Source organism: Neolamprologus brichardi, chromosome 7, assembly GCF_056152115.1.
Source record: "Neolamprologus brichardi isolate AB-2024 chromosome 7, ASM5615211v1, whole genome shotgun sequence".
Classification (NCBI taxonomy): Eukaryota; Metazoa; Chordata; class Actinopteri; order Cichliformes; family Cichlidae; genus Neolamprologus; species Neolamprologus brichardi.
Window position 1 is genome coordinate 61,962,417 of NC_142110.1, and position 12,351 is coordinate 61,974,767.

The 12,351-nt window shown below is 39.3% G+C and overlaps 1 protein-coding gene across 2 annotated transcripts in view; it reads left to right on the forward strand.

Annotated features, from left to right (window-relative positions):
• The window catches only part of necab2 (N-terminal EF-hand calcium binding protein 2), a 136,412-nt gene that overhangs the window by 95,430 nt on the left and 28,631 nt on the right, over window positions 1-12,351 (forward strand). The window contains exon 9 of one of the 2 annotated variants that reach the window (XM_006797407.3): window positions 1,055-1,111. The exons of the other annotated variant lie outside the window; for it this stretch is intronic. Within the exon in view, the coding sequence (XP_006797470.1) occupies window positions 1,055-1,111 (57 nt within the window). The remainder of the gene's footprint in view (window positions 1-1,054; window positions 1,112-12,351) is intronic. 2 annotated transcript variants of the gene reach the window in all.

Consider the following 12,351-nt stretch of genomic DNA (forward strand, 5'->3'; position numbering starts at 1 on the left):
GAACTTAATTTAATCGTGCCTTTCACTTAATAGACCTTTTGCTAAACCCGTCCCCTTAAGCATGGCTGTCTCGTAAGAGCAATGCCCATTATCTAAAGTATGGTCTGTTTGTTTTTTGGCCTTTTTAAAATGCACAGGATGAGAAAAAGTTTACTGGCTCATTGCTACGAGGTTATGTATTTTCTGATTCACAGTCGTGATTGGGTAGAAATTAAAAAAAACAAACTATTTTTTGCCCGAGTTGTACAGATATTTTGGCTTGCTGGTGTGAACTGAGGCTCTCCCAAGTATCTCTCATCCATAGAGCTCAAGGATGTTCATTTTGGCTTTATAGCCATGCAGCCGCTCCAGTCGGGGATGTCGTTCAGGTGGAAATTTTAAAAGATAGCTGAGGGCCTAGGGGATTATCACCAGTTCTTGCTAGCGCTACACTGTAAAACACATTCTGTTTGTTTGCATTTCTTCTTCTTGAATATTCAACTGCTCAGGGTGTGTTGACTTTTTGACTGGTGACCCTTTTTTGTCCTACTTCAGGCTCAGTAGTCTCTGGCACAGGAAGCCGCAGGACGTCCCTAAAACTGTTTGGTCAGAAACTAAACTCTGCTGTCTAGTGTCAGAGAGCTAGAAGTGAGAGATCTTCTTTTATTTCCTTATGTGTAAAATGTGAAAAAAGAAAAAGAACCGTGCAAGACTTTGTAACTAAGGAACCAGAAGGTTAGTAACTTTTTAAAAGAAGAAACAACAACTCCCCTAAATGCTTTCACGTCTATCTTCTTCCTCGTGATGTTCAACAGGATTGGGGATTTCAGTCTTCCATGTTTACATCTTTCATGTCTGCTTCTCTCAGTGATTCTCTCCGATTCCTCCTCGTTCCCTACGAAACGTAATCTGTAAAACACATGTCCTCCTTCTGTGCCTGTCTCTGCAGCATGTCCAGAAAATCCTCTCATTGTGAGCTGCTAATGTGTGCTTCAAGTTGTAGTAGTAGTAGTTGCTGTCGTTGGTCTTGTAGATTGACATGTTGCTGCTGCTGTTGTTGTGCTTCTCCTTGCAGACGGTCTGGTTTGACCTGCACCAGAGGCTAACAGACACAGATGGCACCACCAGTGCAGTGAGTAGACTAAACACTTTAACGTTGTCCTCTACACTGCAGCACACAGCCTTGGGCCGAGCATCGCTTTCTGCTGCAATACCGTCCATACACCGCACTACTCTGTTCCTGATGACATACCTATATGATGCAATTACTAGTGGACAGCGCTTATGCATGGCCAGAGCTCTTCAAAAATAACCCTGCTCTGTATGTCTCTCTCATGGTTGTGAACTTGTGAATTATTTCCCAGGAAATGTGTGTGTTTTGTTGTCTGGAACCGAATAATTTATGGGCACCGAGTATTCTCCAGAAGAACAAATAGAGTCATACATTATCTTATAACATCTAACACCCACAGAGAAAATAGCAGGCATATCAGGAGTGCAAGACACATGCAGCATATTCAGTATGATTTTGTTTGTGATAACAATCAGTGACTCATAGCAAAAACGATCTTCTTTACAAGCCGTACTCGGATTCAGTCATAAATCACAACATCTTCCCAAATATTTGACACCATTGTCACACACTACTCCAGCTACGATTGCATATCGCAAACAACACATGTATGCCTGCAGTGAAGTAGAGATAACAGGGTGAGAAGTATGAATGCCTCAAAAGCCAAAAACAATCTTTCTTATAGCAATGTGGATTTATTGTAGTCACAGTTACTTTTCCCTTTCCTATTTTCCCTCGTATAAACCAAAGACATAAGAACGTCCTTCACTAAGGTGTGCTCGTATATGTCTGTTGTATAGATGGTGTCGTTTGCTACATTGATTCCTGCTTATAAAACAGGCTGAGGGGTTTAACTGGCTTTGGTATAAAGTTACAGTAAATTTACACTAGAACAAGCAGCAAATGACCCCTGGAAAAATCAATTCCATGTGGTGTATTTATATATCAAAAATCAATTTATGCCAGTTAGAGCCATTAAGTTCTGTACAGATGCACCACTAAAAGCATGAACAGAGACATGAATATGTATACTTATTTGTGTCATTGTGTAAAGCTGTGAATATACAGTTTAAAAGTATAAATTACAATCACCGGGCATGTGTTGACAACGCTTCAGTCCCTGGGTTAACCTTAAATTTAAAGAGTAAACAGTAAAAATGACTGCTGAGCATGTCTCTGAAATTCTTATACATTAATACTTAATATGTAAATGGTAAATGGCCTGTATTTGTATAGCGCTTTACTAGTCCCTAAGGACCCCAAAGCGCTTTACACATCCAGTCATCCACCCATTCACACACTGGTGATGGCAAGCTACATTGTAGCCACAGCCACCCTGGGGCGCACTGACAGAGGCGCCCCATGTAATGTATACATTAATTTATTGCATATACCTGTGAGCTATAAAAATTTTGACAAAATTGATCAACAGTTCAGAGTGTTATACAGTTGATGATGAAATGGAAAGGCCCTTTGATGTAAAAGTTGAACTCAATAAAAACAAATATCAAAAGTTTGACTTACCTTAAAAACCTGCACTCAACCATCCAAAGCAATGGACAGTACACTAGAGAGGTGAAGAAGAGAGTGCAGGCAGGACAGTTTGTGACAGAAGGAAAGCAGCAAGAGTGAAAGGGAAGATTTACAAGACGGTAGTGAGACTACCTGGAGGTGACAGAGCTGAAGAGTGTTGTAGACAGTGATCCAGGGTGGACAGTTTTAGAAATGAGGTATAGCAGCAGGACGGCTCTGGTTGAGTTGCTTGAGATAAAGTTAGAGAAGAAAGGCTGAGATGGTTTGGAGATATCAAGATAAGGTATAGATAAATATATAATGGATGGTGAAGTTGAATCTGTCAGGAGAAAAGAGGAAGACAACAGATAAGATTCATAGATGTCATTAAGGAGGACGTACAGAAGAGGTAGATAATTCAGGAAGCAGCTGAAAATGGTGAAAATATGAATTAATAAAACAAGGCTGTGACCTGTGCTTAGGGGGCAAAAATATATGAGCGTGCCAACATGTTGACAGGATCAGCATGGCATCGTGGCCTTTATGACTTTGTAACGAGGTGCGGACAATTAAAAGACCGAAACAAAGACTCTTGTGCTGCCACTTTTATGTTGTCGTGAGACAACTGGGATTTAGTTGAGTTGTCTTAATCAAGGTAGTGACTCAACTAACCAGCACCACCTACCTTTTGCATCTTTCTATATTTGTCTGCCTCTTCCTTTAGTCCTTTATTCCATTTTTCATTTTAGCATCATGTTGGGGTTGAAGATGGTTTGGTGAACCGTCACTATCTGGGCCCTTTTACCTGCATTTCGTAGTCTGCTTCATCTGTGATTAAAGCCACAAAGCCTGAATTGGTTACATATCTGTGTAGGTTCTCGGGACATTCAAAGAAGTCCAGTTGCTTTCTTTTCCAGGCTCCTAAAACCTGGAAAACCTTGAAGAGGCACCTCTAGGATCCACAGCAGTCCAGTAAATCTCTTCTTTTTCCACCTATTCTTTAATAAATACACCTGTATGTAAGTAAAGTAAGTGTGTCAGTGCATAACACAGGGCCTTCCTGTGTTTAAGGGTGACCTTTGTAATAATCACAAATGCGCTCTTGCCCTCAGCAGTCGAGCCACTTATGGCTCTCAATTTGCTGCTAGGTAGCCACGAGGGCCCTTACGAACTTGTCCCGTTGTCATGGCCACTGACACAAAAAAAGGTTATTATAAGAGACTATCCACATGCGAGGGAGATGTTTTAGAGCCCTGATTTGAAATTTAAATGCAGCTCCAGGAAACACTCCTAAAACGCTTAACAATGTGCAATTATAAAGAGAAGTAACAGGCAAAGGTAAGAAACAGGAAAATTAAACTTGAAAAATAATAGAAACATTTTATGAAGCCATACTTACTTTGCAGTCTTTAAAAAAATGATTCCAGTATAACATTGTAAGGCAATTAAACATAAAAATAGCTACTGGTAATCACCTTGTATAACAAGATCCATTTGGCTGTTTGGTGGCCTGCTTTACAAAGCAAAGTAAACAGTGTCCAGCTGGGACATTTTTGCCTATGAGATAATGGTGTTTGTGCTAACACACAGGCTAGGAAACCACTCTAGTGCAGTCCTCATGGTAATGCAGCGCATGCTTCATCTCACCATGTCAGAGCTTCCAAACATGTGCGAGTATTTGTGTGGAGTTTGTGTACACCCACAGTCAGTTCTTTTAAATGTGAAAACTCACATTCAGTTCACAAACATTTAGACACATTTTTTAACCATTTCTTCAGTTCTTCAGTTCAAAGTGTGCGTAGTTTAGCTGACGGTTAAACATCATCATGGCCAAATGAGGACGCTGCATTTACATCAACCTACAAAAACATACATGCTTTAACTAAACCTGGAGTTTGTTTACTAAAGAAGATATCCTGAGTTTCATTTTTTACTTGTGACCTTGTGGCGTGTACTGTGCCTCTATTGAAACTTTCATCCACAACCGCTTTTCTCTTGCACTTCACAAAAGCACTGACCTCATTACAAAACACAGTAACAGTGATGCCTTTTTCTCAGCTATCAGGATGAACTCTCTGACATAGATATAAATGACCTAACTTCCTCCGAGTGATCATTTAGAATGTAAATTTAAAATCACAGCACTGCCACTGTGTGTTTTTTTTACTTATTTGTCAAGTCATGGTAAATTTGTCACACGCTATTGTGGTTGTGCAGTCAACTTTGATGCGGTGTAGAGCAGCAGCTTGGAAATAGTTTGAATGCTACTATTAGGATAACAATAGTGTTGTGTTGGGCTGTCTGACTGCATTGAAAGATGGAGTTGAGCCCAAAGAACGGTAAAGATTAATGCACAGCATACAATCCAAGTACGACGCAATTACTTTTTAGATGTGCTGATTAAAATAACAGTAACGAAGCTGACTTTAGCTACACATTTAGCCTATTACAAAATGCAATGGCAATTTTATTTTAATAGTGCATTTGAACTGCAAAGTCAATGTGCTTAACGCAGAAGATAAAAACATAAAAACCTGTGTAGGTTTATGATGCATTAAGACAGTAAAAACAGCGAAATATAATAAAGCAAAGTAAAAATAACAAAACAAAACAAAAAGCAAACGCACATTTTGACTGTAGGCCTGAGTGAATGAAAAAGGTTTTGAGTCACCACAATAGCTGAAAGCACCCTGAGCATACTTAGATCTCATTTCAGGAACAGTTAAAACATGCGCACTTGATTAAGTGAAGAACCTGACTGAGCATTTTTCATTCATTTCAGCACATTTGTTTATTCTTTTCCCCCTGCTGCAGTCATGGTGCTCACAGGTGAAAATATTATGGATGGATGGAAGGATGGAGACTTATCAACACCGTGTGCAAAAGCAGAGGGCCAATTGTTCTGATTATCAGTGATAAGCCTGTTATTTACGATCTAATACTGAAGAAGAGGGTCTTTGTAACATAATAACAAAAAGCTCCCGAGGAAACTAATGTGAAAATGAAGTCGTAAAAACTGCTGTGGAGTGAGACCATTGTAGATTCACAACTAGATTTGCAGGATTGCTTCTAACTGTATACGGTATATAAATGAGACAGCACACTGTGCTGAACAAGAGACCTTCTTTCTTTCATTCGTGCAAAATACAAAGTGCAAAACCGACATGCAAAGAGTCTGTGGAATAGAGGCCTTATAACGAGGTGGGATCCCACTGAATGCATGAACCTTTGCACACACGTTTAGTCTAATATGAAAATGTAACAAATGTGCCATCCAGGAGGAAAGAAGTGTTTGAGTTTTGAAGGTTCCCTACCTGCAGTCCTGCGTAACAGAATGCCCGTCTTCACCCTTGCTTTTTATTACCTTGGAGAACAAATTTCTTTGCTCAGGATTTGAAGAATCTGCTGGTCAAATGACAAGCCTCTCTATCAGTATGTGTGCAGTATGACTTCATGAATAATGATAAGTACTGATTACATGTGCACGGTTTTCTTCAATGCAGGATCTGCTCAGAAAGTAAAGAACAGACATTTTGTATGTGATGTTGATGGAAATGTTGGAAAAGTATTCCCTTTTAAAGTACTATTATTATAAATAATCTCCACCTGAGAACAGCTGTCCGTTACATAAGCTGTGGCTGAAATCGTTCCCAGAAAAACAGACCCTCACAGATTGCCTCCCTCTTAGTAAATGCTGCAAAATGTTCCACCGACCAAACGTATTAAAATTCCTCCTGTTGTTTGCATCCAATCTTAGACACACTTCACTGATTACATGCAAACTGGGCATTGGATCTGTTTGATAAATAAGTCTCTAGACACAGAAAGCTTCTGAAATGAGGTTCTAATAAACCTGGCTTTTTGTTCCGAGACTCGAATAAAGACATGGCAAGTGTAATGAAAATGAAATGGAATGCGAATTTCCCTTCATTTTTCTACCACCACCATTCGCTGCCTCTCCTCAACTGTTTCTTCTTGCTTTACAGCTGAGTATACCATCACCTTGTGAACACTCAGGCTCTCTGTGGTACACCTCTCTTGCATCTTAACAGCAGTTTTTTATAACAAGGTCATGCTCCACTTCACCTTTACATAATTTCACTCCTCCTCCTATAACTTCTATTTTCCTCCTGGAGAAAGATTTTATTACCCATCATCTCCCCTGCCCATTCACTGTTCTATCAAAGCAATCACGCCTCCTCTCAGCACAAAGACACCTCCGTGAGTTGTATCGGCACAAAGGGGATCATAATAGGATCACATACTACATGAGAGATGTAAAGATAATTTGACATTGCAGTTGGGGAGCTGAATTAGCATGTGCATTTTATTTGTAGTGGATACTTGTCAGCAGTGAGTGGCTGGCTGACAATGAGCTGTTATGAGAAGTAGGTAACTCAATCACATACACTGTCTTTTGAACCCCAAGTGGCATGTGAGAAAAGGCAAGAGATGCAATAAAAACAGAAGAAGCCAGAGCCAATGAAATCTAAAAATGGAAGTGTAAAGGAGTGGGATAGAGACGCAGCTTAAAGGTGTAAAAAAAGGGAATAAGAAAGTAGATAGGCTAGATCAGAGAACACAGGTGCAAGTTTATGAGGTCTTTTTTAGCACAAATAGCATGAATGTGTTGTGTTTTTTACCCGAGATTTATTGACTCTGCAGAATATCTTTGCACAGGTTATTCAACTAAATAAAATAATAAATTAACCACATGCACTCAGGAAAGAGCAAAAACCCACTGTTATAGGTTTCATTTTCTAATAAAATATCACATGAATGCAGTCATGCTGGGCAGCTAACACGCACAATGCTGACCTCCCACTAACATTAAACCAAGAGTCATTTTAACAGTATTATTGTTATTGTCATCTTGACCCAACTGAGAGAATCACAGAAGTGTTTCACCAGAGGAGACTCTCAAAACCATAAAGGTTAGCCTCCTGGTGGGAAAAAGTTAAGGACCAAGAACTGTGATTAAAGTTCCAGCAACACTTGAAGTTCAGTTCAATTCAATTCAATTTTATTTAGATAGCACCAAATCTACTATCAAGGCACTTTATATTTTAAGGCAGACCCTACAATAATACATACAAAGAAAAAAAACAACAATCAAATGACCCCCTATGAGCAAGCACTTTGGCAACAGTGGGAAGGAAAAACTCCCTTTTAACAGGAAGAAACCACCAGCAGAACCAGGCTCAGGGAGGGGCGGGGCCATCTGCTGCGACCGGTTGGGATGAGAGAAGGAAGACAGGATATGAAGACAGGACATGCTGTGGAAGAGAGCCAGAGATTAATAACAAGTATGATTCTATACGTCTATTGCAACATAACTAAGGGGGGATTCAGGGTCACCTGGTCCAGCCCTAACTATATGCTTTAGCAAAAAGGAAAGTTTTAAGCCTAATCTTAAAAGAAGTCTAAAGAACAACTTCATCCTGTCTGCTGTGCACATTGGCAGCAGGTGAATTTGTGCCAGAAACCTCTAACAGCCATGGCTGCCTGGACACAATGTTGTGTTAGTTTCAATATAAGGGTAACAATGTAAAAATGCTGGTTGTGCTAAACTTAATACATTGTCAATCATTTTAAGTTGGTTTAATGTAAAAATGTGAGTTGTTCCTGTTTTAACTGTTTCCTGATTTCATTTATGTTAAATAATTAAATAAGGTGACCTGATGTGTAATAATAATAATAATAATAATGATTATTAGAATAATAAATACATTAAACACATGTAATCAAGAACGAGCAAAATCTCACTTATTATGGGTTTCTTCTTCTTCTAATAAAATGTCAGATGAATGCAGTCACTGAGTTCAGTCTGAGTTAACAGATTTGCTCATTTCACTTTTTGCTTGTTTTAAAAAAAAAAGATGAATTAATTCCATTAAATTATTGAATGATGCTCAGCGATGTTTATCCTCTTTCTGATCGAGATTTAATTGAAAACCAACTAAAAGGTGAATTAACTGATTCACATTTCCATATATGGAGCCATGCAGCTTTCAGGGCTAAAAGGATGCGTCCTATAGTTATTTATCATATCTGCTCGTTTGTTTGTTTTTTAACATATTTACTTAAATCATAAGTGTTATGTTGAATAAGTATTCCTGGACATAAAAAGCAAGATAAACTGACTCTGTTTGGCTATGATTCAAAACAGGATTTTAATCAGAAAACTTAGTTGGGTGAGGACAAGATGCATCATTGGAGATGGAGCTAATAGGCTGGGATGGCTCGGGAATGGAGAGCAGGACGGGCAGAGCTGGCATGCAGGCAGAAAGGAAGACAGAATTGACTAATGGCTGAGGGAGTATAAGTGTGGAGTGGAGCCAAAGGTTGGAAGCTTGACCCATGCTGGGCAGGTCTAAACAGAGAAAAAATTGGATCAGAGCAAAAGATACGTGGAGCAAACTAAACCGTGCAAATCACTAGCACCAGCAAAACTACTGCAACTGGCACAACGATTTGTCAGACAATAGCAGGAGAGGGCAGATATGCTGCAGAATAATGTGCTGATGACCAACAGATGTGTACTCTAATTGGAGAAATGCTGGGAGAGCTGAAGGCAGCCCTACCATTCACAAACACAGATCACAAGACAGGGAAAAGGGTGAAAAGGGAGAGAAGATTTAAAATCAATTACCAGATCAATATGCAAGCTAGCACTGGGAAAGTAAGTTTGTAAGGATTACAAACAAGAAGCAGAAAGAAGGGGATCAGGAAGCAAAAGTTCCAAGCTGAGTGTCACGACTGGGGCAGCAGCCGTGTGATGTGTGGAAGGACGACTCAAATGCAGCACTTATTCAGATGTGAGGGTGATTTATTAAGAATACCGAACATAAAGTGGGGATGGCAAAACAGAACTAAGGATGAACTAAACTGGGAGAAACTAAACTAAAGAGTAGCAAACCTGAACATGAAGGGAGGAGAGCACGCAGGGTGACACAGAGGATGAACACAGACGACGCGACCAGGAACAGAGGCAGACACACACTATAAATACACAGAGGGACACTGGGAAATCACACACACGTGGGAGACACAGCTGGGCCTGATTAACCTGACGAGACAGGGGAACACTAACACCAGGGACCAACAGGGGGAGCACAAACCCAGAAACCCAGTATCCAAAACCCCAAAACGCAAACCATCCCAAAACAGCCCATAAATAATAATAATAATAACATCAATAAATACACTAAACACAAAATCACTCAGTAAGGACTCAGGACCATGACACGGAGAAAGCAGAGCCATACTTTATTCCTAACAGAGACATTAATAAATGTCTGAAATGTTGAATTTAATGTATTCCAGATAAATTAAGCAGACAGGCAGGCGTAGAGGAGAAAGTGAGATTCACAGAGGGGCATTCGGGATGCTTTGAAGACTAGTATGAAAAATAAATCATACACTTATGAATATGTATATGACCATATGAAGGGGTCACACATTCTGCAGCAGCTCTCTTAGTTGGACCATATTTCTCAAACTCCAGCAGTGCTGACTCAGATGCAGAATGACTTAGGGGCCTTCCTTAAACTGAATCAGTGCTACACAACGGTGCTTTGTCAGTCTAAACCTGATTTTTGCTGGGCAGAATGCAATCATCTTGTAAAACTAATGAAAGTTTTTGTATGCATATTCTTTCTTTCATATGCTTATAAGAGTTTTACCAGAACACCTGGAAGACACAGAATCAAATTACTTTACCGATGTTTCACTTGTACCCTAGTCATTTGAACCCACATATCAAAATGAGCAGATTATTGACTTATACAGGTGCAGTTTGACATTTTATGGTTTTCCTGCTGAGAGTTGCATAAAGTTGACAAATTGAGCTCTTGTGTTTTATGCGTTACTTTCTGAAAGCTACTCTTGATTTCACACATTAGTTTTTGGATTCATGTCTTGAAATCTAGAGTCTGTTATTTATGTCTTTGCCATCTTAGTCTTTTAAAACTAGATGTGACCATACGTGTGTGAGAGGGTGGAGGTTATCAGTAGGGGTGGGTTTTGATAATCAATTTATCGATTAAAATCGATTCTGGCTTGGATAACGTGATATCGATTCATTAAAATCCTGAATCGATTTTTTAATATAAATTTATTTTGCCTGAAATGCCAGAATCTCAGTTTTGACAAACACCAAACAGCTAAAACAGTAAACGAGAGCAGGAACACGGATTCTGCACAAAGACGTAAACACAAATAAAACCGCTGTAACTTCAGAGGTAATGTTCATGTGTTGATTAATGGTTTTCTTTCGTTTTTGATGTACTGCAGAATATTTATATAAAATCCCAGGCCAGGAAAATCACCTTCATGTTTTTCTGTGTTTTATCTTCAGCTATTTTGACACAAAGGCATCTGCTGTGATGCTTACACCTTTGATAAAGTCTTGCGAGTGTCAGCTTCCTTTTTATAGATACAAAAATATGTAAATGTACTGATCTGAATTATAATATTTCTGACTGTCTGAGGCAAAATTTCCCAGATTCAAATCTAATTGAATCAAATCGAATCGAATTGAATCAAATTGTGGATCGAATCGATTCTAGAAATCAGTGACGATACCCAGCCCTAGTTATCAGCTAATGCTAACACTAGCAAACTGGCTTGGTTAACAAGTGGCATCCATAGTAAGCAAACAATATAACTTACAGGAGCTTGTCAGCAATTGAAACCCACGCCATGAAGCTCCTGGCACACGGTTTTTGTGCTGATGTTGATGCTAGAGGAGGTTTGACCAGTAGAGAATGCCAGTAGAGAACGTTAACTGTAAGGTAGCTCTTTAGAACAACTCACTTTTTCACCATTGTTTTTAAAGCCAAACTAAATATCCAAGCGCTTGATTTAATACACTTGTGCCAATGGGACTGAAATCACCTGAATTCCAAAACTGTACTTCTGTCCATATGGTGGATATATTATTAGTTTTGGCAAATGGAAAACAAACTTAAGACAAAATATACTTAATGGAATGCACGACTGTACAAGGTCTATTAGTGTGACCTAATGCAGGACACTGAAAGCACTAGAAACACTGGTGTTTCCAAGTGTTTGGCCCCCAAAGTCCAGTTGATTTAACTAGTAGCTGCATAAAGGGCCAAAGCATGGGTGAGCATTCAGCAGTTAAGCATTTAGTTGGTCTCAGGTATAGCATAAAGTACTCTGATTGCTAACCTTGCACATAGCTGTAGCGTCAATGCTTCCTCAAAATGAAAAAACTGCCTCCATCAAAACTGCAGTGCTAGGTTGTTAAAAAAAAAATCTGTAACTTTTGTGAGAAGACAGCATGTCATTACTTCCAGAAAATGCCCTCATTAAGCCACAAAATGCATAATGTCATGAACATCACTGTGACTTACAAGACAAAAAACAAAAACCCTTTTCAGAAGTGTGTGTGGGGGTGCAAAGAGAGAGAGGACTTAGGTCTGAGAAGTGTACTCAGGCCTGGTTTGTTAAGTGCACTGTGAGTACAGGATAACTGGGCAGTGGGTAGATGAGATGCCTCCTTTCTTGTACTCTAAGAAACACATACTCCTGACTCAGACTCATTGATTTAACAAATTAATAAGCAATCTTTGGAGGTGGTGTATTAGCAGACCTTTGAGCAGATGCATGTTCTGACAGTTCCATGTTTTATGTCTTTTGGTTTAGCTCATGTGGGAGTAAGGATTAACCTGCCAGCACCGCGTGTTTCAATTATGTCATTACACACAGTTCGCAATTTCATCTAAAACAAAAATGTATTTTTAAATTTTGTTTGGGTATAA